Source organism: Meriones unguiculatus, chromosome 15, assembly GCF_030254825.1.
Source record: "Meriones unguiculatus strain TT.TT164.6M chromosome 15, Bangor_MerUng_6.1, whole genome shotgun sequence".
NCBI classification, from domain to species: Eukaryota; Metazoa; Chordata; class Mammalia; order Rodentia; family Muridae; genus Meriones; species Meriones unguiculatus.
Window position 1 is genome coordinate 6,280,407 of NC_083362.1, and position 24,043 is coordinate 6,304,449.

Below are 24,043 nucleotides of genomic sequence, written 5' to 3' on the forward strand. Positions count from 1 at the left end.
GAAAAATCCTTCTCACCATCCCCCCCAGCCTCCCGGCGGACAGCTAAAGCCTGGCTTTTGGAGGCTACACTAGCTGTGTGACCCTGGGCAGACAACCCAACCTCTCTGTACCTTCCCACTCCCATAAAACACTAAGCACTAAGAAACCAAGGCCCCATAACATCCAGCCCAGGACGTTCCGACACTCACCAGGTGACAGGGCAGCCCAGGTGGCACTCTCTGGGTGCAGCGGCTGAGGGACCTGTGGCTGCCGCTTCTGGGCTCCCATTCCAGCGGCAGAGGTAACTGAAAGAATGGTGCTAAGGCAAAAGACAGCCTTAAAAAGCAGCCACACCCCCAAGAGGAGGGCCTAAGGGCTGGTCCCTGGAAGATAAAGCCCCTCCCAGCCTCCTCCACCCCGCCGGCCCCTCAAGCTGAATCCCTACATCTGCAGCTCCCAGCCTCCCGGCCCACCTCTTCCCTCTCTACGAGGGCTGCATCTCCTACAAAGACCCCACCGTTCCCAGACCTCCTGAGCAAATCCAAGCCCCTTGCCTTCAGAATCTGGGCAACCCTCCCTGGGATGCACAGCCCTTGCTTCGTCCCCACCAGACCCAGACCCTCCCAGGAAGAGGTTAAGGTTTAAATAAAAAGAGAGGTCAAGACCAGTTTAGCCAGTGATATGCAAATAGGAACACTCAGCGTGGGCCCCCGGGCTCCACATAGGTCACACTCCAGCAATCACACAGGGACTTCCTGATGGAAAGAATTTATTCCCCCAAGGACCACTCTGGCCTGAGGAGTGGAGGACTTTGGGATAAAGTTCCAGGAACGGCTTGGGCAAAGGGAAGAGTCCAGAATGAGGCTTTAACCAGGGGGAAATGAGGTAGGAGCTGGACCCTTGAAGCCTGAAGCCGTAGAACAACTTTAGAGTCAGGAATTCCTTCTAGCGTGTGGTGGCACACACCTGCAAGGCCAGCAGGAGGCAGAGGCAGGCGGAGCTCTGTGAGTTCAAGGCTAACCTGGTGTACAAAGAGAGTCCAGGACAGCCGAGGCTACACAGAGAAACCCTGTCTTGGGCGGGGGAAAAAAAATCCTTCTATGGGTTGACAAGATGGCTCAGTAGGTGAGGCTTGCTGCCGAGCTTTATGATCTGAGTTTGATCCCTAAGACCCACACAAAGGAGAGAGAGAAGCAAGTATCTATGCCTCACTTGCCCTCTGACATCTACACCATGAATGCTGCAGCGTGCATCACACAGAGAGTGCTCGATGCGCCAGGATATGGCTCAGCGGGGGACTGCAGATTTAGCATACAAGAAGCCCTGGCTTCCGTCCCCAACACCAAACAAAAAAAAGAAAGAAAAGCAAACAAACAAACAAACAAACTAGACAGGTGTGATGGCTCCTGCCCCTCCCCTAATCCAGCACTTGGACTGCTGAGGCGGGAGGATTCCCAAGGAATTGGGAGGCCACAGACAATCAAATTAGAATATCTCTGGTCTTCCCAACTTAGAGCCACACCCCTAGTTCCCCAACCCCCACCCCCACCCACGATATCTTAAAACCCTGGGGGCAGGGGAACTGCTTAAGACCACAGCTGATTTTGTTAGCCTTTGTTCTGTTTTGTTTGCAGTGCTATGAATGGAACACAGCATCCTGCAGCCAAGCAAAGGCTTTACAACTGTCTGCCACACCTGGGGGCTGTTTTCACCAGGGAAGACCGGGAGTCTCCCTCAAGCCCTTGGCCGAAGATGAAGCTTTAAAAGGCTGGAGTTCTTTGGGGTTGGGGAAGATGAAGCTTTAAAAGGCTGGAGTTCTTTGGGGTTGGGGGACGTCTGTAATCCCTGAGGCTGAGGCTAGAGTGCCAGGTGAAGGCAGGAAGATCAAGGGCAGCCTCACCTACAGAGAGCTATACCACAAGACCTGTGCCACAAAGAGACCTTATCTGGAATAACAACAATGGTTTACTTTAAATTAGTGAATTAACTCTTCAAAGAATAGGACTCGTCAGGGCTGGGTTTAGGCAGAGGCAAAACCAGGCGGAAACCCAGACACCTAAGCTTCTGGAGTACTCTCTCTTATGCGTGTACAAGGCCAAAAAGAAAAGTATCAAAAGCCTGCAGCAGATATGCCGGATCGGAGAGCCAGCCACTTGTAGGGAAGACTGAAGCGGGGGGGGGGGGGGGGGGGAGACCCTCAAGGTCAGCCACACAGGAACAGCTGTCTCAAAAAAAATCAGAGGAAAAGAGTATCTTTCTATAGAGATAGCATGGATTGTGTGTCTCCTCTCACTCTCCAACTCCCTCACTTAACCTGGGGGTAGGTGGGAGGCCAGTAAACCCCAGCAACCCTCCTGTCTCCATACCCCAAAGCACTGCACCTACAGGAAACACACACACACACACACACACACACACACACAGCTCTGCCCAGCTTTTCTGGTAGGTGTTGGGATCTGAACTCAGGTCCTCATGCCTAAGCCGCAAGGGTTCTAACCTGTCCGGTTTTTTCAGACATTTTCCCACGTAGCCCACTCTACCCCCCAAACTCACTTGGGACCTCAGGCTAGTCTCGAATTCCTTCCTGATCTCCTATTTCTACCTCCCAGGTGCGTCAGGAGTCAGTTTCCCTTCTTAAACTACCCTGAGACCTCTGAGACAGATAACTACACTTCTCCAACCGGAAGACAAGAGAGGACCAAGGACCCAGAGGAGAGAGAGAACACACGGAAAAAGAAAACTAACAGAAACGCAGCCATAACCATCCGGGTCACCAACACAGCCAAGAAAGAACAAGATGCTTTACCAGCAATAAAAATAAGAACAGTAAGAGGCTGGGGTGTGGCTCGGCGGCCAGGCTGCTTGCCTGACATTGGGAAGCCCAGAGTTCCATCCCCAGAGCTGGCTGCGGCGGTGCAGACGGAGACGGGAAGATCACAGGTTGAAGGCCGCCCTCACCTATGTAACAAAGGCCAGCCTGGGCTACGTGATACACGTATATACTCTTTACATATATTCCATATATGAATGAGACAACTTTAAAAACTGCAGTTAAGGGTGACAGTATTCCACTGAAGACATCTAGGAAGATTGAGAAACAGAAAGGTAGACACAAAGCAGAGTAGGTGTGGCCAGGTAGGATGGCTGAGTGACAACGTGAGCTAGATCCCAGGACCAAATGGAGGAAGGGGAAAAAAGCTACTCAAAGCTGTCCTCTGAAACACACACACACACACACACACACACACACACACACCCAGGCAAAGCTGGACCTGGTGGCACACACCTCCGACCCCAGCACGCAGATGGCAGACCCAGGTGGACCTCTGTCAGTCTGAGGCCATCTGGTCTCCCATCACGAGTTCCATATGCATGGAGGGCCCTCTCAGAAAAAAGAAGAAAAGACAAGATGCAGAAAATGTGTATGGGTGCAGGGCCTCAACACATCTCACTACTTGCACAAAGAGAGAATGGTGGACGGGAAATGATCAAATATGAATAAAAATAGAAGCTCAAAAACAATTTCAGACTGGAAGGGCTGAAGCCCGAGATTGACAGGCACCCAGCGCGGCAAACACAAAAGGAGGCCACAGCAGACACCTCTGCACAGAATCCCAAGACAACTAGAACAGGAAGGGAATCCCTAATCGCAGCTCGGGCCTCCTTCGCTCTAGGTGCTTCTGCGCCTAGATGCATTTAGCCTCCACACAGCCATGGAAAAAGCGAGTATTAACAGCCATTTCAGCAGAGGGAAACGGAGGGCAGTTAGACAAAACGTCCATCCCTCACAGCTAAGAAGAGGCCAAGCCGCCCCGTGTCCTCATGGCCGCTCTGCCACTACCGTGAAGCTCTAAGAGATGCCAAGCGTGGGGCGGGGGTGGGGGACTCTGCCTACAGTGCTCCAGATTCTGAATGGCCCTTCGACCCCAGCACTCCGTGAGTTCGAGACTAGCCTGGTCTACATAGTGAGATTCGGTGGGCTCCTGGGCAGTGAATGGTTACTGGGAGGTGGCGTGTCATTTTCTTCAGCGGTATGGCCTCCGGTGAAGTTGCTCGTGCGTCTCTGAGTAGCCTGCCACCCAAGCTCAAGAAAGAAACTCTAGCCAGGCAGTGGCCCTGCACACCTTTGATGCCAGCACGCGGGAGGCAGAGGCGGGCAGATCTCTCCTGAGTTTACGACCAGCCTGATGTACAGGGTTGTTGAAGACAGCCAGGGCTATGCAGAGAAACACTGCCTCAGAAAGAAAGAAAGACATAAAGACAGAAAAAAGGAAGGAAGGAAGAAGAGAAAAAGAAACTATTATATTGAGTGAGTCACTCACCAAAAAGCCATGAACCTAGGAGGAAGGTGAGTTTCAAAAGGCGGCAGTGAGAGAGGGACTGGAATCCGTTCTATACAGGAATGAAACCGTGAGTGGATAAAAGGAAGTATGTAGCCACCCACAAGCTGAACAACAGTAATACTAAGTTGTGGTCCCCAGCACCACCGAACAGCGGGGGAGGGGTGGCCACAGCCCCTCGGCCTTCCAAAGCAGCCCAGGGACAGGGACACTGGAGAGCAGTAAAACCGCACGTCACGGGCTGGAGAGATGGCTCAGAGGTTAAGAGCACTGTCTGCTCTTCCGGAGGTCCTGAGTTCAATTCCCAGCAACCACATGGTGGCTTACAACCATCTATAATGAGATTCGGTGCCCTCTTCTGTCATGCAGATGTATATGCAAAATAGAGCACTCATATGTAAAATAAAGAAATAAAAAAAATTAAAAAAAAAAAAAACCGCACGTCACGGTAAAAAGAGAGGCACTTTCCAGACACTTGGCCTCAGATCTGTCCCCACGCACCCTTCCTCAGAAAGCTACTGCCGAACACACTCTATGAACAGGCGGACATGACCCTCAAAACAGGAAGTCACCGAAATCAAGGAACAACAACAGCCAGGTGAGGGAAGAGGGACCAAGCCAGTGCTGGAGTCTTCCAGAAAAGGCAAGGACAATTGGGCGGGGCAAGAGATATGCCAGATATAAACTGTACCCACACAGTGGGAGGCAGCGAGTCCAAACAAACACTCCAGAAAATAGAAGTTAATTTATTACATCATTGATTCTGGGAACAAAACTGACAACTTTATTACACAGTAATAAAACTGGCTTCAACATAGCCTGGCGCAGTGGCGGCGCACGCCTGTGATCCCGGCACTCAAGATCCCTGTGAGTTCAAGGCCAGCCTGGTCTACAAAGCGAGTCTAGGACAGCCAGGGCTACACAGAGAAACCCTGTCTTGAAAAACCAAAAATAAACAAATTAATTAAAAATAAAAACATTCACTAGTTCCCTATGACATATTGGGCCCAGTATGGAATGCTTTATTTCCATCATTTAATCCTCAAAAACATGTCTCAGAATATCCTATCATCATACACCATTTCGTGGTGTGTGTGTGTGTGTACGTACAGACGTTTTGCTTGTATGTGTATGTGCTGTCCGCACGCAGTGTCTGCAGAAGCCAGGGACAGACTCAGATCCCGCGGCACCGGAGTTACTTCTGGCTGTGAGCTCTCATTTAGGTGCCGGGATCCGCGCGGAGGTCCTCCTCGAGAGCAGGCGCTCTAGCGGCACTCTCCAGCCCTCCGTTGGGTTTTGCAGTTCTCCTTTCTCCTCTGCTTTCTTTCCTGTTTTAAAGCTTCTCAGTTGTATCAGTTTGGTCCCCGGCACCACCAAAAAGTAGGGGAAGGAGTGGACACAGCGTCACAACCTCACACAGTCACAACCTCACACAGTCACAACCTCACACAGTCACAACCTCACACAGTCACAACCTCACACAGTCACAACCTCACACAGTCACAACCTCACACAGTCACAACAGTCACAACCTCACACAGTCACAACCTCACAGAGTCACAACCTCACAGAGTCACAACCTCACAGCCACAACCTTAGACACAGTCACAACCTCAGACAGTCACAACCTCACACAGTCACAACCTTAGACACAGTCACAACCTTAGACACAGTCACAACCTTAGACACAGTCACAACCTCACACAGTCACAACCTCACAGTCACAACCTCACACAGTCACAACCTCACACAGTCACAACCTCACATAGTCACAACAGTCACAACCTCACACAGTCACAACCTCACAGAGTCACAACCTCACAGAGTCACAACCTCACAGCCACAACCTTAGACACAGTCACAACCTCAGACAGTCACAACCTCACACAGTCACAACCTTAGACACAGTCACAACCTTAGACACAGTCACAACCTTAGACACAGTCACAACCTCACACAGTCACAACCTCACACAGTCACAACCTTAGACACAGTCACAACCTTACAGAGTCACAACCTTAAAAAGCAGCACGAGGACACTGGGGAGCCACAAATTCGCCACCCACTAGCATGTCCGGGTAGAATAAAGGCACTTTGCAGATACAATTGGAAAAGACAGGGTCTCTGTGTAGCTTTGGCTGTCCTGGAACTTACTCTGTAGACCAGGCTGGCCTTGAACTCAGAGATCTGCCTGTCCCTATCTCCTAAGTGCTGGGACCAAAGGCTGCACCACTATGGCCAGCTTGGTTTGTTGCTCTGAAGCAGGGTCTTACAGAGTGCAGGCTGGCCTCAACCTCACTGTGTGCCCAAGGGGGGAGGACCTTGTGCTGCTCCATCTGCCAACTACTAAGAGTACAGGCACATGCACCACCATGACAGTTAACATGACTGAGCAAACCCAGGGCATCGTGCATGCTCTGCAGACCCTCACTGGGCTACAGGCCCAGGCCTGCCTTTAGCTGGTGTTTTTCTTTGCATTTTATAGAGCCCTGGCTGGCCTGGAACTCTCTCAGCATATAGTCCAGGCTAGCCCTCTGTCTCCCAAGCGCTGGGGTTATAGGCACACCGTCCACTGGGTGTGGGAACTCAAGCAGAAGGATCTCGAGTTTGAGGCAAGCCTGAGCTGCAGTGAATTCCAGACCAGGTCGGGCTACACAGGGAGACCCTAAAAAAGGCAGATAAACCAGAAACTTGAGATGAAAGCATTTTAAGGCTGGGTGTAGGTGTAGCAGCACATGTGATCCTGGCCCTCGGGATGTGGAAGCAAGAGGATCAGGTGTTCAAAGCTAGCCTGAGCTACATAAAATGGAAGTATTTTAGTCTGGCTATTATATAGAGGAAGAAAAAGAATAGAATAAAAAGTGATGAGGACCTGGGGTACTTTACAGCTCAGCGAAATCGACAAAGCTTCCAGGGTCTATCACTACCAGCCCCGAGATAAGATAAAAGTGTAGGCTGGCCCCTGGTGGCTCAGGACTGCGCCCCAGCCAGAGAGTTAGAAGAAGGAAATTCCAAAGCCCTGGGAGAGGTATGGATGAGCCCGAGGGACCTGAGAGTCACCAGCTAAGGATGTCCACAATGACAGCAATCACTCCTCAGTAGGTTCTGCAGAGGGCCGCGCCTGGGTCAGGCACCTGGCCTGAGCACGCTCCAGCAGCCGTCACAAGGCAACCAAGCTTTCAGAATTAATTGGTCCACTTTGTAGATGGGAAAACTGAGGCTCACAGACTCATCACGGGCGGAAAATCAAGGCTTCGATCTCAGGCCTGGGCTACTGGCTGGCTCACGGGGCACCCTGCCTCCATCCAAGCTGAGGACTTGGGTGCCGTCCTCTGGACGTTCTCTGGAGAGAACTGATTCTTGCAAATTGTCCTCTTGAACTTTAACATACAAATATGCATACAAAGGCATGCACACACATACACTAAATAAATGTGAAAAAAAAAGGAAAAGCCAGAAGGTGGTAATGCAAGCCTTTAATCCCCACACTCAGGCAGGTGGATCTCTGTGAGTTTGAGTTCCAGGACAGCCAAGGCTACATAGAGAAACTATCTTTAAGAAAAAAAAAAAGTCATTAAAGAAAATAAACACATAAGCCTCAGTCCTAGCACAGCAGATGAAGCAGCTTCTTGTCAAAGGATTACAGGTTCAGAACCTCAACTACCTCCTGCTGAGAAATGTGTAAAATCCTTAGAAAGGGTGTGTGAGCCTCTGAGCCACATCCCAGCCCTTCACTGGGGCATTCTGGGCAGGAGCTCTACCACTGAGCCACACCCCAGCCCCTCACTGGGGGATTCTAGGCAGGAGCTCTACCACTGAGCCACACCCCAGCCCCTCACTGGGGGACTCTAGGCAGGTGCTCTACACTGAGCCACACCCCAGCCCCTCACTGGGGGATTCTAGGCAGGTGACCACTGAGCCACACCCCAGCCCTTCACTGGGGGATTCTAGGCAGGGGCTCTACCACTGAGCCACACCCAGACCCTCACTGGGGGATTCTAGGCAAGTGACCACTGAGCCACACCCCAGGTCAATCTAGGCAGCTCTACCACTGAGCTGCGTCTTAACCGTCCTCCTTTTTATCCTGGTACACGATTTCACTGACTGCACTACGTGATGACTTTCACTTCCACCACAGGTAGATGTGCAACACTTCTGGGCATCAGGCATGCTAAGGCCGGCCAGCCTTCCTGGGCTGGGGATCCGACTCAGCGGTGCGTGCATGGGGCACTGCACGGCCAGCAACACAAAAATAAGTAAAAGGACCCCGGGGGGGGGGCTCAACTCCAGTGGTGGGCTTGTCTTTTGTTTTTTTGTTTTGTTTTGGGTGTTTTGTCTGTCTGTCTGTTTGAGACAGTGTCCCACAAATCCCAGGCTGGCCTCAACCCATCCCCACTGGAGGAGAGCCAGGGTTACAGGTATGTGCCCCAGTGCAGGCGGGAGGTCAGACCGAGGGGTCCGTGCATGGTGACTGCACCCTCTACCACGCAAAGCTAAAGCCCCTGCCCCTCCAGCTGGAGTTGGCATGCCTACGAAGATGGCCTAGGGTCTGGACTGAAGACTACGTCACGAGGAGGAGGCAGAATCAGGCTGGACAGCAGCTGGTCCACCAAAAGGAGTCAAGGCCATCCCTGCCTGGCCACAACCAAATCAACTGGCACACTTGCAGAGAGAAACGAGACCATGAGTTCAAGGTCATGCTCAGTTATGTAGTGAATCAGGGGCCCACCTGGGCTATAATAGACTCTGTCATAAAAAAGAAAAAAAAGTGTGTGTGTGTGCGCGCACGCGGGTGCACGCACTCAGAGCCACAGAAACAAAATACAAGATGTCCACCAGCCCAGGCAATTATCCTGTACACTCCTTAAACCCCAGCACCCAATCTTAGGCAGGGGGGTCATAAATTCCAGGCCAGCCTGAGCAACGTGAAACTGTTTTAAAAGGAAAAAAAAAATCAGGCAATGTGGTTCACGCCTTTAATCTCAGCACTCGGGAGACAGAGGCATTAAATCTTGATATTGAGGCCAGCCTAGTCTATACTTGTGAGTTTGTCTGAGCAAACAGAAAAGGGTAGGAGGGTACCTCAACCCATCTTCCTCCCATGACCAAAAGCAAGGGTCTCTCCGTCCTGTGTGTGTGCATGTGTGTGTGTTCCCTTGTGAACAAGCATGCATATGTGTGTGTGTGTGTGTGTGTGTGTGTCCACACTTGTCCCTCCACCACGTGGATCCCAGGGAATCAAAATCCCAGGTCCTCAGGTTTATTGACAAGCTCCTTTACCTACTGAGCCCCCTTGCACGTGCCCCTCTCTGCCCTTGCTCTCTTGTTTTGGAAGAATTTCCAATGCAGAGACGCTGGAAATAGTTACAGTACCGCTCTGAGCACACCTCTCACTGTCGCCTGACCTTTACCTGCTGTCTCCCACAAACGCGCTCTAAACTGAAAGCGTTCCTTTTCCCACCTGCCCAGCCAGCAGAGAGACTGTGGCAGACATGGCTTCCCCTGCCCCTCCATACCTCAGGGTCCTTCTTCCCAGGAAATGAGAACGCCTCTACACGCCCCAGGCAGCGGCTGGAGGCCGGGAGCACTAAGGATTCGTCCCTATCGGCTCCTCTACAGCCCATATTCCAATTTCCTCAACTCCCTCCACAATCTTTCACATAATTTCTCCCTTAAACCAAGCCCTGGTCTCAGGGCTGCCTGCAGCCATGTCCATTTTTCCGTTGTCTCTTAAGCAGCCATGGCTCTCTGCCTACCTTCCCCTTACACACCACTGACTGTTGTTTTGTTTTTTTTTTTTAAGAGTCCAGGCTAGTTGTGTAAAATGGCTGCTTAAAATTCCAAGACTTCCCTGCTGGTCCTCAGGGACCCGGTAAGATCTGCCCCGCCCAGAACTGTCTGTCTCTCCCGGGGCCGCCTGATCCCAGGCTCTCAGACCTCTTGTCCGATACCTCACCAAGCTCTCCGCTTCTGCCTTCTGTCAACTTTCTACTCTCCAGACACACAAAAGAGTTCACTCTGGGGACACTGAGGTCAAGCCCTCTGACCCGGCCCTTCACCCCACGGGCCAGACCAGACCCAGGGCGTTTTATTTCCTAGGCGGCCTGTGTCCCCACTTACAATGATTTCCTCCCCCTGATTCGTGTGTTTATTGCCTGGCTCCCACACTGGAAAGTGAGCCCCAAGGAGGCGCGAGGCCTTCTCCCGTCGGCCTCCTCCCCTCCACAGTCCCAGGCCCCGGCGCGATGCCCGGTGAGCAGGGAGCTCCTGGAAATCATTTGCTAAGCAAATGAGCAAGTGAGGAAGGGAGGAAAGGCAAGGCTCAGGCTCCGGAGCAACCAAAAGCCACTGACAAGATGACCCAGGCGGGTAAAGCAGACCACAGCCACACTTCAGTTCCATCCCAGGATTCCACGGGGCAGGAGAAAACCGACTCCAGCAAGCTGCCCTCTGATCTGCAGTTCAGTGTCCACATGCATGCACACACACACACACACACACACACACACACACATGCACACACACATGCACACAAACACGCACACACACCTCATACTCCCACACATACGCATGCACACACACACACCTCACACTCCCACACATACGCATGCACACACACACACACCTCACACACACACACACACACACACACACACGCACGCACACACACGCACGCACGCACGCATACACACACCACACACACACACCTCACACTTGCAGACATACACATGCGCGTGTCACACAATTTAAAATGTAATAAAAAATGAAACAACCCCAGAAGATGACCACTCCAAGAGCCAGAGAACCCAAGGGGCCCTTCTAGGTTCCAGAACCTTCCCCAGGCTGCCTTCTAACCAGAGAAGGAAGGGTCGAAGGAGAAAAAACAAACCCCTTATCTTCTCATCCCTTGTCTCCACCAGCCAGTCCCAACTGATTAATCTTTCTAAATCAACCCCAGCGGCACGGGGTGGATTCCAGCATTGGGAGCCCACGCTGGCTGCCTATTGTCCAAGGGGCAGGTCAAAGTGCAAAAGCGCCAGTGTCTAGATCCTGTGTCCCCACCCTCATTCAGTCCAGGGTGTGGGTCGGGGAAAATGAGTCCCAGGTACAAGATCTTGCTCAGAGCACTTTAACTGAAAGACGTAGTCCTTTCCTGGGACTCCCAACTCCAACAATTTAAGAGTCCAGCCCACTGGGCAATCTCCCTGGCTGCGAACAGTAACTGCTTAAACTACAGCAGGCGTACAGTATACAGTAAAGAGAGAAGGAAGAAGCCACCACCCTTGTTTCTCTCTAAATTGCTGCGTGTAGAGCGTGCGTGTGTGTGTGTGTGTGTGTGTGTGTGTGTGTATTTTCAAGAAACAGTGTCTAGTGTAGGCTGGCCCCTGCCTCTCTGCGCGCTCAGTAGGTGTGAACCTCTGTAACTGGCACCCCATTCATTTTTTTTTTATTTCGCCTAAGAAAGGGACTAAAGCCCTCAGCCAAACCCACATCAGAGCATCAAGCTTTGCCTCCGGCGGACCCCCACCCGACAGCTCTGCTCCCCCAGGCTCAGCAGGCCAAGCTCCTGCCTGGTGAAGCCACAAAGGCTTCTCCACCCCAGCAGTCATGGGCACATCCACATGTCCTCCAATGGGACCGGCCCAGGGGAAACAAATGCCCGCCTCCCGCAGGCTGTGTGACCCCAGCTAACAGCTCAGCTTCTCTGACATTTTATACCAAGGTAAACAAATAAAGACGGCCTGATAAGGCTGGCAGCCAGCAAGAGCACAGGGTGGCTCCTGGGGCAAAGACCCGGCACCTGCACCCCACAAAGAAGGCGGGGTGGGGGAGGGGCGCGCTGCATCTCCAGCCCGCCAGCCCTAGGGCTTGAACGGGGTGCAGTCCCATATCGCGGTTAATGGGATTAAGTCTGGCTTCAGCTCCGGGTGTTGGCCTGGGGTCCGGTCTCTCGGCCCCATCTGGAGGCAAGGACAGATGGGAGCAGCAGGAAGTGACAGAGCTGCGAGGCCCCCACTCTTCCCTCTCTGGTAAGCAGGTCCTCAAGGGGACTGCGGTGGCCTTCCCTCCATCTCCTCCAGGGCCCTCCGGCCGCCCTGTGCACAAGCCATACAGCTCCCAGCAGAGGAGGCCACGACACGGGATTCCAAGGCTGCTCCCGGCTGGACTTCCCAGTCCGTGGCTCGGCCACCCTTCCCGGCAGAGGGGGGGTAGGCTCAGGCTCGAGGCAGTCTGCCGAGCCTATGCCACCAGGTTGGGAAGGGCTCCACACTCAGAAGGGCGCCGGCAAGGAGCGGCCAGGGCCCGCTGCTCTCAGCCAGGCCTGGCCAGATCCCAGGCAGACCTGGAGCAGGCGACAAGCTGAGACTCGGCCAGGCAGGAACACCCTCGGGTCGGCTTCCCAGGCCACACTTCCAGCCAGAACAACCAACACAGACACCCCAGAAGTCCACAAATGAACGCACCCCTGAACCCACAAAGTCCCCCTCAAGAGGGGTTAGCCATTTGTATCCCCAAGACCGGGTCCACAGATTCTGTCTTGGGAACTCTCTCTCCATGATCCACCGGGCACCAGTCCCGTAGGAATCCGGTCTGGTCACAGTCACCACCACCACCACCCCGGAGCTGCCGCGCCTCCGCTCCCAGGGGGCACACGCGCAAGGGGAGGCAGGGGGGAGATGACCCGGATCCCCGGGTCCCGCCGGCAGGGATCTCCACTCGCCCCTCCCCCGCCAGGCGCCTCACAAAGGCCCTTTGTCCCGCTGAGTCCTGGACTCCCGATTCTAGGAAAGTTCCAGGAGGAAAAGGAAAAAAAAAAAAAAAATCAAAGGCAGAGGCTACGTCGCCGAGCTGTGGTCACCCTGGCAGGCAGGGGGAGAAACCGAAGCCGGGGCTCTGGGCACCCAGGCTGTCATTCGGAGACTTGTTCCAGGGAGACCGACAGGGCGCTTTTTAAAGGAGAGCTGGGGTGTTTTCGTTCAGCCAAGCACAGAGCGAGGAGCGGTGGGGAGGAGGGAGCGGTGAGCCAGCCGCCGCCAGGCGGGTCTGCAGCGCCCGGGCTCCCGCTCCGCGGCGCGCGGTGGCCGGGCCGGCTCGGCCTCCCTGGCCCTCCGCTCCTGCCCAGCGCAGCCCGGGGAGAGGCTGAGGGGCTGGGCCTCCTCGGCCGCCGCCTCCGGCGCGCCACCGCGGGGTTCCCAGAGCGAGCCGGGCTCGGCCGCGCTGGCTGCGGGCTGGCACAGCCCGTCTCTTCCAGCTATCCAGACTGGGCAGGGTTCGCCGCAGATCAGGCTCCCCAAAGCCGGGTCGGCATTCTCCTCCGTTCTCCTAACCCACCCTCGGAGTTAAAGACCCTGTCTTGGGACTGCACACGGGCACGGAACCCACCCGTGCCACCGAGGGAGAGTGCCAAGAAAACGCTCTAGGATCCATCCGGGAGAGGATGTCTCCCGGGGTGTGGAACGAGCACGTTGTTTCCGAGACTGCGTTCGTTTATTTGTATTTATTTTGCAAACTCCACTTCCCCAAGAGCCCTCGGGCCGGAATCCCCCAGGGTGGTGGTGACTGCAGAGCCTCGAGCCTCGGGAGGACTGGGACCGCCTGGCACACACACCAGGGGACAGGAAGCGAGCCTTCCCGGAGACACCTCTGCGCCGGGAGCTGCACACCAACCCGGCGAAACGGACAGGGAGCTGCCCGGCTCCAGCCTCGGAGGTCCGCCTCCCTCCGGCTGCCACCCCGGGCTCCCCGAAGGGGCGGGAGGGTGGCGGCGCGGGACGCGACACTTACCCGGGTGCGGGTGGAGGTTGAGACCGGCCATGTACTTCCCGGGCGGCAGGGGCCCCGGCAGGGCTGAGGCAGGCAGGCGTCCGGCGGTGGCCGCGCCCACGCGGTGGCCGTCCATGGCCAGGCCGGACAGCAGCGGCGGCGGGGGGCCGTGGACGGACCGCTGGGGCCCGAAGTCTCGGCCATCCATCCTCCGCGGGGGTGCCGCGGTCAGCCTCCCCGCTTCACGGGGCCTCAGTCAAAGTTCGGGGGAGTCCTGGGGTCCTCGGGCGGCGGGCGCTCCGCGGCGGGCATCGCGGCGGCCGGCGGGGCTGTCACTCAGCCTCGGGCCCGCGGCCCGGGGCGCACGGACGGCGGCGCTCGGCAGGTCCCCTCCGGGCGGCCGGGCGGAACTGCGGAAGGAGGCGCGCTCGGCGTCTGGTCCGGGGAAGACGGGCCGAGGGAGAGGCAGGAGAGGGAAGAGGGGGGCACGGAGGGTAGGGGGAGAAGAAAAAAAAAAGAGAGAGAGAGAGAAAACAAGTTTCAGAAAGTCGCCTCGCCCCTCAGGCTCGGGGCGCTGCAATCCGAACCAGTGGCCAAAATTAAGCGGGGCGCAGCCGCCCCCCGTCCCGGGAGTGTCCGGGAGCCCCCGGGGACCTGGCTCGGACGGCGGCCCCGGCTCGCCGCGCCCCAGGCCCGAAGCTGGGGAGGCCACTCCGCCGGCCGCGCCCGAGCGGCTCGACCTAACTGAGGAGTACCGTCTTCCCCAGGCGTCACATGCTCCGCAGGCTTAAAACGGCCAGCGCTTTCGAGTTGGGTCGAAATGTGTCCATAACGCCTTGCCGCTATCTGATCCTCGGAGTTTAATGTTTAACCTTTCGGGGGGCCCTTTCGTCTCCCTTTTGCTTTCCGCCCCGAGTCTGGAACCTCCTTGTGGGCCGCCAAAATTAATAGAAGGAGTGCTCGGTTTGCGGGCTTTTCGTGGTCGTTTTCCAAGGTCAGAGGGAAAACGGGTTTATTTTTAAAGGGGGGGTCGCCCGCCCCCCCCCACTACCCCCCGTTGGGCCGCTCGGGAGTCTCAGAAGCCGAGTCCCCGGGACGTGGCACTCTCGCCCGCGGACTGGAGAAAGACTCCTTCAAAACAAGACTTGGTTTCATTTTCCAACGCCAGGCCTGGGAATCCCGAGGCCGGAGGACGTGGCCTGGTGTGGAGGCTTTGGGGGATCATCGGAGAAGAAAGAAGGGGGCTCAGAAGAGCTTGCTTCTACCCTAGCTCTGCGACCCACACACGCCCCCAAAATAACCCACAAAGGGAAACCTTAACAGCGCGGGCCAGCCGAGGGGCGCCTCCCCAGCCTCGGTTAAAGCCCCCTGTAATTCCAGTTTAAGCTGTTTGTTTAAAAGATCTGTCCTTTCCCCGTTCCCGGGGGAGGCAGGGGAGGTCTGGGAGCGCCCACCCTGCCCTCGCCGACCCTCCTCCAGCCCCGGGCAGCGCCGGGTTCTGATTCCGGGAGGCCCGGGGCGCTCCGGCACAGCCGGGACCCAGCCGCAGCCCCTGGCTCCGGTGGCCGCCCTGCGCCCAGACCCCAAAGTCCTCTCCCCCAACTTTGCCGGGGACGCCTGTTCTAACACGGCTTTGCTTCCAAACGCCCCCTCTTCCTCCCTCGCTCGCTCTCCTCGGGCTCCGGTTACCAGATCCGCGTTTACTTTGGAAAAAAATCTAGGGTCGTCACAGCCCGGGGTGCGTGTCCCTCAGAGGCGCGAGGAGCGACCCGCGCGGACTCAGAGGATCGTGTCCGCTAAAGGCTGCGTCTGGGAGAAGGCAGTGCCCAGGCGCCCCACTTCGGGGAAGTCGGGGCGCAGCCCTACCGAGCGGCCCTGGCCACGGCCGAGGGGCTGGCGTGGCCGTGCGGGAGGCCGCCCTGCGCCGCTCTCCCCCTCTCCGCTGCAGCTAAGATGGCTGAATTCCGGCTTTTAATTAAAAACAGCCCATCCGCGAGCCGGCCCCGGGCGGCCCCGGCCAGCCCGCCGGCCCCGGGCGGCCCTCCGCGCCCTCCGCGCGCCGGGCGCCCTCTCCCCGGCCCCTGCCCGCCGCTGCCCCCGCGGGGACCGCCCAGCCCGCCGCCCCGAGGGGCGCGCCGAGCGGGGGGCCCCGGGCCCGGAGCGTACCTGGCGCGGGGGGCTCCAGGCTGCGACGGCGACTCCGGCGGGCGCCGCGGCTCCCGGCGCGCCTAGGCGCCCGTCCCGCCCGCCATCCCTCGGCCGCCGCCGCCCTCCGCCGCCCGCAGCCGCCTCACACTTTTTGCCCGCCTTTCCTTTTTTTGGTAGAAAACCGCTCCCCGGGCCGGGCGCGCCGCGCGCCAACTCCTCCGCCCTCCCGCGGCCCCGCTCCCGCAGCCCCCGGAAAAGCCAGCTTTCCTCCCGCCGAGCTCCCCGCTTTTTAATAAAATCCAGGTAGCGCCGGTTTAAAGAATCCCAAATCTCCATATACAGCCCGGGATTGGAAAAGGTACATTACACAACCCCCCTTTCAAGTTCCTCTCGCTGGAGCTAAAAAAAAAAAAAAAAAAAAAGCGCGGAGGGGGGCGCGGGGGGCTGGGGGAGGGGAGCCTCGCAGGCGAAGAAACACGCATTGTTCCCGGGCGCCCGCCCCCCCCGCGGGCCGGCCCCCGGCCGCCGCGCATTGGCCCCGCGCGCCGCCCATCACGCGCATGTAAACACCTTGGCCCTCGGCCATTCCTATAAAACCAATTACGGAGCTCGGGGCTCCGGCGGTTTCCAGGCTCCCCGCGGCGGGGCTGAATGATCCAAACCGGTGGTGAGAATTTTTCCGAGCCGTTTCTAGGCAGCCCTCCCCCTCCCCGAGCGGCTCCGGGCAGACCCCCCTCTCTCCTCCTCCCTCCCTGCCTCCGCCCCCCTCCCCCACCAAGCCCAGCCCCTCCTCCCGCGTCTGGGCTGAGCGATCAAAATAGAGGAAGATGGTCGTCGCCGCGATCGCGGGCCCGGCCAGGCCTCCCGTCAGCTTCCTCCGGCGGGAGGAGGTGACGAGCCGACGGGCCGGGAGGGTCCGGAGCCGCGGCGCCCCGCGCCCGGGCGCTCCCTCTCCAGGTCGCCGCTCCACAGAGCGCGGCTCAGACGCCCAAACGACAAGGCCTGCTTCTTATTTTCCTCTCTCTCTCTCTCTCTCTCTCTCTCTCTCTCTCTCTCTCTCTCCTTTTAAAATAAAGCAGCGATTCATTCCCTGTCCCCCCCCCAGCAGCCGCGGTCGGGTGGGGTGGGCAGGAGGCCCCTTTGGTGGTTTTCTCCTTCGGCCCCCTCCCCGAGAGGCGGCGTGAGCAGGCTGTTCGGGTTAGGTTTTCGGACAGGCCGCGGCGCCGGGGAGCAGCGGTGAGTGGCATCTTTGGAGGAAGGGTTCCTGCAGGAACCCGGGCTGCGGGCCCCGCGGCCGAGCGCGCCCCGCGCGCCCCTTCCCGGAGCCCCCCGGCGTGGGCGCCCCTCCTCTCCCCGCCACGCCGCCCCCGCCCCGAGAAAAACCGGAGCAGAAAAAAGGATTAGGTCGGCGCAGCGCAGGCTGAGTCCCTCTCGGTTCTGACATTTCAGCCCTTATTAGCATTTCTCCACGGGGCCTTCTGAAACCTATTAAGGTGTAATATTAAAAACCTCTTGGCTGGGGGCCTCTCTCGCTTTCCATCCGCCGCGCCCCCTCCAGGGAGGGCGAGACTGGGAAAGGGGGAGGAAAAAAAAAATCTGTTGAGCTCAGAGGAAGCAAGCCAAGCCCAAAAGTGCTTGGCTGGCCACGGCGGCCGGAGGGGGAGGGGAGCCCAATCCCCCAGACTTTGTACTTTTATTTTGCTCTTTCAGCAAAAAAAAAAAAAAAAAAAAAAAAACAACTTTCGGGGGTTGAGTAGCCGGGAGCTGCGGACAGCAGAGCTACCTGGCCGGGGACGCGGGGCGTGTGGTCCCTCGGAAGCCACGGGTCCTACAGGGGGGAGGGGTCCCCGCACCCTCTCCGCGAACCCGACCGGAGCCCCAGCCCAGCTAGGCTTTACCTACCCTGGAAAAGCAGCTTGGAAAGGCAGAGCCTTGCAGATCCTGCCTGGAGAGCAACCGCGGTTATAGGGTTTTAATTAAAACAAAAGAAGCCCGCTCTTTCGCCCTGCTTTGCGGACTCAGCGTTTTCGCACTGCTATTTTTTTTTTTTTTCTTAAGAAAATCCATTTTTAAGGCAATTTTTCTGAGGGCTTTTTTTTTTTTTTAATGAGCTACTTAGCGCTCATCCGTTCTATTTTCTTTTCTCCACTTTTAGAAAGAAAAAAAAAGAGGGGGGAAGAGTCGATAGAGAACTGGGGGTGTCTAATTTAATTCCAGGATAAATTTGAAGGAAAAAAAAAAAAGAAAATTCGGCCTCTTGAGGGCAGTTTCAAGTTGCCCTTCCTGGGGAGCTTCCTGCGCCGGTTTCTAGGCTGCCCTCTTTTGGAAGCTGGAGCTTGGCGTGGGGAGGAGGGAGGAGTGAGGAGAGAAAAGAACGAGAATAGCCGGAGCCGAGGGGAAGCGAGCGGCGGTGTCCGCGCCCTCTCGGAGCCGGGCGCGCGGGTCTCGGTGGCGGCTGGGGGCGGCCAGAGGCGCCCGGCGCTGTCCGGGCACGGCCAGGAGCAAAGACGGAGAGAGGGGGGTTAGAGAAAGGAGGTATTGTGTGTGCGCCTTGGGGTGGGGGGCGATTCCAAGAAATAAAATAAACGCCGCGAAGCTGCGCGGGCTGCGGGAGACCAGAGACTCCGGCTGGGGAGGGGGTCTCCCAGCGCCCTTGAGTCTTCTCTGGAGGCCTTTGTGGCCTCCCAGTTCAACCCTCCCACGCCTCAGTCTCTCGCTTCCCCCACCCCCTGCGCCCTCCCGGTGTTCAGAACGAAGGCCCGGACTCCCCCCATCCCCCTCATCCCTCCCGGGATCCAGAATGTTTTTCTTATTTTAATACAGCTCAAGGAAAAATATGTATCTAGACAGAGAGAGCCGGGGCGGGATGGGGGGTGGGGGACCGTGCTAAAGGCTTGCGGGGTTGGAAAAAAACAAAGGCCCGTTTTTATAAATGTTTAATGTTGTCACCCCTGGATGCGCTAAGACGTCGTAATTGTGACGGCGGGGTATGTGTGCCATAAATCATTTAGCTGCTAATAAAAAATTATTCCGATTTGCCCGGGGTCTGCCGGCGGCGTTGGCATTTTTCAAGAGCGCGCCCCGTCGGCGTGGCGTACCGGGCCCGGGTTCCAGGAGGGCCGCGACCCTCTGGAATGTGCGGTTCCCGGCCCCCTCTCGACCCGCCCCTGCGGCCGGCGGGTGCGCGGGGCCCGGGGAGGCGGCGGCGCCGGGTCCCTGGCCCTCGGGCAGGGGGACGCAGGCCGAGGCCTTCCCGCGACTCCCCGGGCTGCAGCGCGCAGGCGAGGGCCCAGTCTCCGCGCCCATGTGTCCTTCACAAGTTAACAGCGCCCGGGAGCCATGTTGGGGCGTGGGGTCCAGAGTGGCGGAGGGCACCCCACTTCCCGGGGCCTCTGAGCCGGGCCGTGTCCCTCCACCACAGAAGCCCGGGGTCCCCGGCCTGAAGCCGAGCAGCGACCACCGCAGGGGCCGCGGGGCCGGGCGCCATCTTCTGCGCCCCATCCCCCACCCCCTCGCTTGTTTACCGGCGGGATCCGAGGCCAGAAAAACTCTGTTGACGCAGTGGGTGTGTGTATTTTGTACTGACTGGATGGAAACTCGTCTGGGGGTGGGGGACCGCCGCAGAGTCCCAGGGCACAGTTCCCGGACGGTCCACCGGGGCTACCCTGCCTGGTCCGGCGGGGCTGGCCCCGGCCACTCCTCGGGCTTTTGGCGTGCTCTTCCAGTTCCCAGTCTGAGCGCCCTGGCCGAGCCCCCGCGGATGAACACCCAAAGCGCTTTGTTGTAAAACCGGAGGACGGGCCAACCTTGAGCGCGGCCGCCTCCCCTGCGGCGCGCCTTTGTCCCGCTCCGGGGGGCCCCCGCGCGCCCACAACCCGGCGCGGCCAGCCGCGTGGACGTGTCTCCGCCCGAGCTTCTCCAGCGGGGAGAGGGTGCGGTGGGGAGAGCTGGTTTCCATCCCCGAGAAAGGACCCCCAGCCACCCGTCGCCCCGAGCCAGCTCCCCTGGGGAGCGGAACACTGCGTAAAAGGGACTCCAAGAGAGAGCCGGCGCTCGCCTCCGGCGGGGACGCCACGGCAGCGTTTAAAGGCTCGCGTTTGCTCACATCCCAAATCCCGCTGCCGGGGAGCGGCCCGGGCGCCGCGAAAACCCGGAGAGGCCGCGCCGGGCCCAGCCACGCGAGCAGCCTCTCTCCCTCCCTCCCTCTGCGGCTGGCCCGTCGGCAACTGGGCATCCCGAGGAGGTTCGTCCAGCCCAGGGCAGCCCGAACCCGCCGGCCAGGTCAGGGATGTGGTGCCAGAGCCCCGGACCCCAGCGCCTCGGGGCCCCGGGTGGTGGCGGCGGCCACTGCGGGTTTCCGCTGCTCTCGGCCCCGCCTCCGACCCCGGCCTCCTCCTCCGGCCCGGGTCGGGTCTTCCATCCCACTGTCTGGCTCGGGAGCGCTTGGTGCGCCCGGCCAGGCCAGGGTCATAAATCTGCGCGCTGGCCCTCCTCCCCGAGGCAGGGCCAGGCACTCCTCTCTCCTTGGTCGTGCCCTAGGGACCCCGAGACCACGCAGGGACTCCAGCCAGGAGCTTCCCCATTCGCCAGAGAGCGGGAACTACCTCACCCAATCCGTGCCAGCACCGGGAGTGTCGGGCCTCGCAGATCTCCGGCGGCTGGGGTAGGGGTGTCCGAGCCCCCGGCCCTTCTTTTAGGAAAGTTCAATGAGGCTCAAGTGACTGCATGGTCATTTATGCCTGGGCGGGGTGGGACCTCTGGACCCCCGAATTAATTCCAGGTCCTTACAGAGGGATCTGTTTGAGCGGAGGGGGCATTCAAGACCCCATCAGGGTGGCTACAGGCATGGCATGCGAGGGCAGGACCTCACAGGCTTCCTCCGCCTCTTTGCCACGGACACCCGGGGACGTCTCCTTTGGGTCTGGTTTCCCCGGGTCCACGGGGCCTTGATACTCAGAACCGACCCATCCAGGGAGCGGGGCATCTGGTAGTGGCGGCCAGGGGGTGGCGGTGACCCCGAAGTGGGGAAGGACCCGAGCGGGTGCATTCGCCGTTCATAAAGTCTAAGGCCGCAGGAATTCTCTTTGTCAAGGGGGCAGGGACCATTATGCGGGTCCCTGGGATTGCCTGGCGCCCAGGGCGAGGACCGCCAGGGTAGGGGCGAGCATTCAGCCCCTCCGGGGTGCGTCTCCGTGTGTAAGATGCGGGGTCGCAGAGGCGTGGAGACCGTGCCCTCACCCGCGGAGCCACTGGGTTCCCTGCGGTGTCTGGAAAGCACTTCTAGAGGGGCCCAGGGCTTGGGGCCGGGCTCAGGGAAAGGTGAGCCCTGACCCGGTGGCAGCAAGAGGCCGTCAGTCCACATTCCGGGCCGAGCAGCCCCTGCTAGGCCCCAGCGAAGCGCCTGGGGGAAAAAAACACACACAAAGCTTTGCCAGCTTCATCCAAGGTTAAACTCCACCGCAAGCATTTTTCTTTTTCTTTCTTCCTATTTTTTTTTTTTCTCCTCCCTCCCCGGAATCAGAGCGATAGCGTTACGGCGAAGAAACCGCAAATAAATCAGCTCCCCGGCAGCCCGCTTTAGACTTGCGGTGACCTTGGGGGGAATGTTTTCCTGCTAGACCCGTCCCAGAACTGGTGTGGGGGAGGGGCCCAGTGTCGACCCAACCCCCCCCCGCCCCACTCACACACCCCTAGAGAGGGAGAAGAGGGGGTGGCCAAGGACACTGGGGCGTGTGTATTAGGGCCTGTGTGCCCCCAGGGAGGGGGGGGTAGCTTGGAAAGAGGTCAGGGGTACTGCGGGGCCCGGGAACGGGGGATTCGCTGCTGCGAAGAGGCCTGTGCACCCCAGATTGCGGCGCCCCCTCCGCAAACGCCATGCTGGTCCCCGGGGAACGGGGAACGAACCCCGGACGGACGATCGAGGCCTCTTCGGGGACCTCGGGTCTTTGTCTGGGTGTGACCGGGTGTGTTCTGCAGCCAGTTTGTGCGGGGTGTGACTAATCGGATTTATGTGTGTGAGTGCCAGGGTGACTAATGGAGGGCTTGGCAGCACGTGTGTTCGGGGAGGGCCGCTGCACCTAGGCGGGGACTCGGTGCCCCGGGAGGGGGCCGCCTGGGCTGCGAAGGGCCCTCCCCTCCCCCTTCCCGCGGGCTCCCAGCTTTGTTCGGGCCTCCGCGGGACTGCCTGGCAGGCCTGTCTGTGCATGCTAGGGAGCTGCGGCGCAAATTCCACAGCATGCCTGGCGCCCAGAGGCGGCTCCCGGCCTCCCGCCTCCCTCCACGTGGTGCCTTCAAATCTGGGCTGGCCGCTTCCAAATTGGGGCCGGCCCACCCCCTGCGGCTGAGCCCTCCCGGCTCTTTCCGCGTTGCCCTGGGAAGCCGCTGCGGACGCACTGCTCGGGGGCCGCACTGCCTGCTGTCCTAAAAGAAATCCGGAGGTCACAGTCACACATCCAGGAAGTCGCTTGGGCTGGGAGTTCGGGGTCTCCTCGGACGTCCTCTTTCTCCCTTCTGGTGCTGTGAATGGAATCCGTTCACACACAAGAGCTCTAGGCCTCTAGCTCAGTCTACACCTCAGGCCGTGGGGGCCTTGAAGGGGGGGGTGCTGCCTAATATCGCAGCGCTCCGGAGGCAGGTGCAGGTGGTAGTCTGGGAGTCTACTCAGGACGGCCAGCGTGAGGAGGACAATGAGTAAAACTCTAGCTTTAATTCATTTTCCAGTTATTTATAATGGTGCCTAGCTACACTCCCAGAACTTGAATGGTGCCTAGCTACACTCCCAGAACTTGAGAGGCGGAAGTTGGGGTAACAGGAGTTCAAGCCCATTCTCTGCCGTTTAACAAATGGAGACCTGCATTTCAGTCAATTGGTCTGTCTCTCCCCGTCTCAAAACTCAGTAAATAGGGGGCTCAGCCATACGGCCTTTGCCAGCAAGATGGCTTGGCAGATAAAGGCACCTGCCACCAAGACTGGCAGTCTGGGGGCCAACCTTGGAAATGGTAGAAAGAGAACAGGCCTGTGGCCATACTCAACATACTCACAATAGATGGCTGCTTTTCACAGGTTATAGGTTTTTATAATCAGGAAAATCAAGGAGACTCTCTGGTGGGGAGGGTGGGCGTGGTTAGAAAGGTGGGTGCTCCTCCCCACACCCCGTAGGGATTAATCTGGAGATCCAGACCTGGGGGAGAGTCCTACCCCCAACTCCAAGCCCCTCTGTTGCTGTGTGCTGCTGTGTCTGGCTTGTCTGCCAGGCAGAGGCGCCCTGCACTGGAGAGGGCCCCTAAGACCCACAGAAGTGGGGGGCAGTCTAAGGCCACGCACCCCCAGCCAGGGAAGAGATGGCAGGGGGTTGACCCTCCAAATCTCCTGAGACAGGTCTCTCTCCCGCCCCCTCTCTCTCATCTCTCTTCACCTCACTCCTCCTCCTTTTTTTTTTTTTTTTTTCCTTTTTATCTTTCGTTAGCATTCATTTTCTTTCAAGTGGGAAAGAAAAACATTTCCCATGGCTACGGCTTTGAAAGCCCCTCTCCTCTCCTCACCAGCCGGGCACCCACCCACACGTCAGCCCCTTCCCATCGGCTGAAAGTCAAAACAAACCCTGCCAAGATCAAACCTGACAGGCACCCGCCGTTCGCAGCGTCGAGGCAGGGCACCTCTGTTTGTACCTCGGAGAGGAGGGCGCAGGAGGCAGGGGGACCCCACAACATCTGTGCGAGCCCCGATTCAGCAGCCACAGTGCATCATCTCCCTGGAAACAAAAAACTGCTCTGGCCAGGGGGCCTGCCCACCGGTTTTTGGTTTGGGCTTT

The 24,043-nt window shown here is 58.2% G+C and overlaps 1 protein-coding gene across 8 annotated transcripts in view; it reads right to left on the reverse strand.

The window, feature by feature from the left end:
- Tnrc18 (trinucleotide repeat containing 18) overlaps nt 1–18,998 on the reverse strand; it is an 89,613-nt gene extending 70,615 nt beyond the window's left edge. For 4 of the 8 annotated variants that reach the window (XM_060368061.1, XM_060368057.1, XM_060368058.1 and 1 more), the window contains exons 1-2: nt 16,252–16,635; nt 14,107–14,520 (exon numbers count right to left, since the gene is read on the reverse strand). In XM_060368061.1, the coding sequence (XP_060224044.1) occupies nt 14,107–14,293 (187 nt within the window). In that variant the 5' untranslated portion in view covers nt 14,294–14,520; nt 16,252–16,635. Of the gene's footprint in view, nt 1–14,106; nt 14,521–15,951; nt 16,092–16,251; nt 16,640–18,135 lie in introns of those variants that run through there. The other 4 variants (XM_060368055.1, XM_060368059.1, XM_060368056.1 and 1 more) reach the window with 4 other exon arrangements.
- Nucleotides 18,999–24,043: the final 5,045 nt, after the last annotated feature.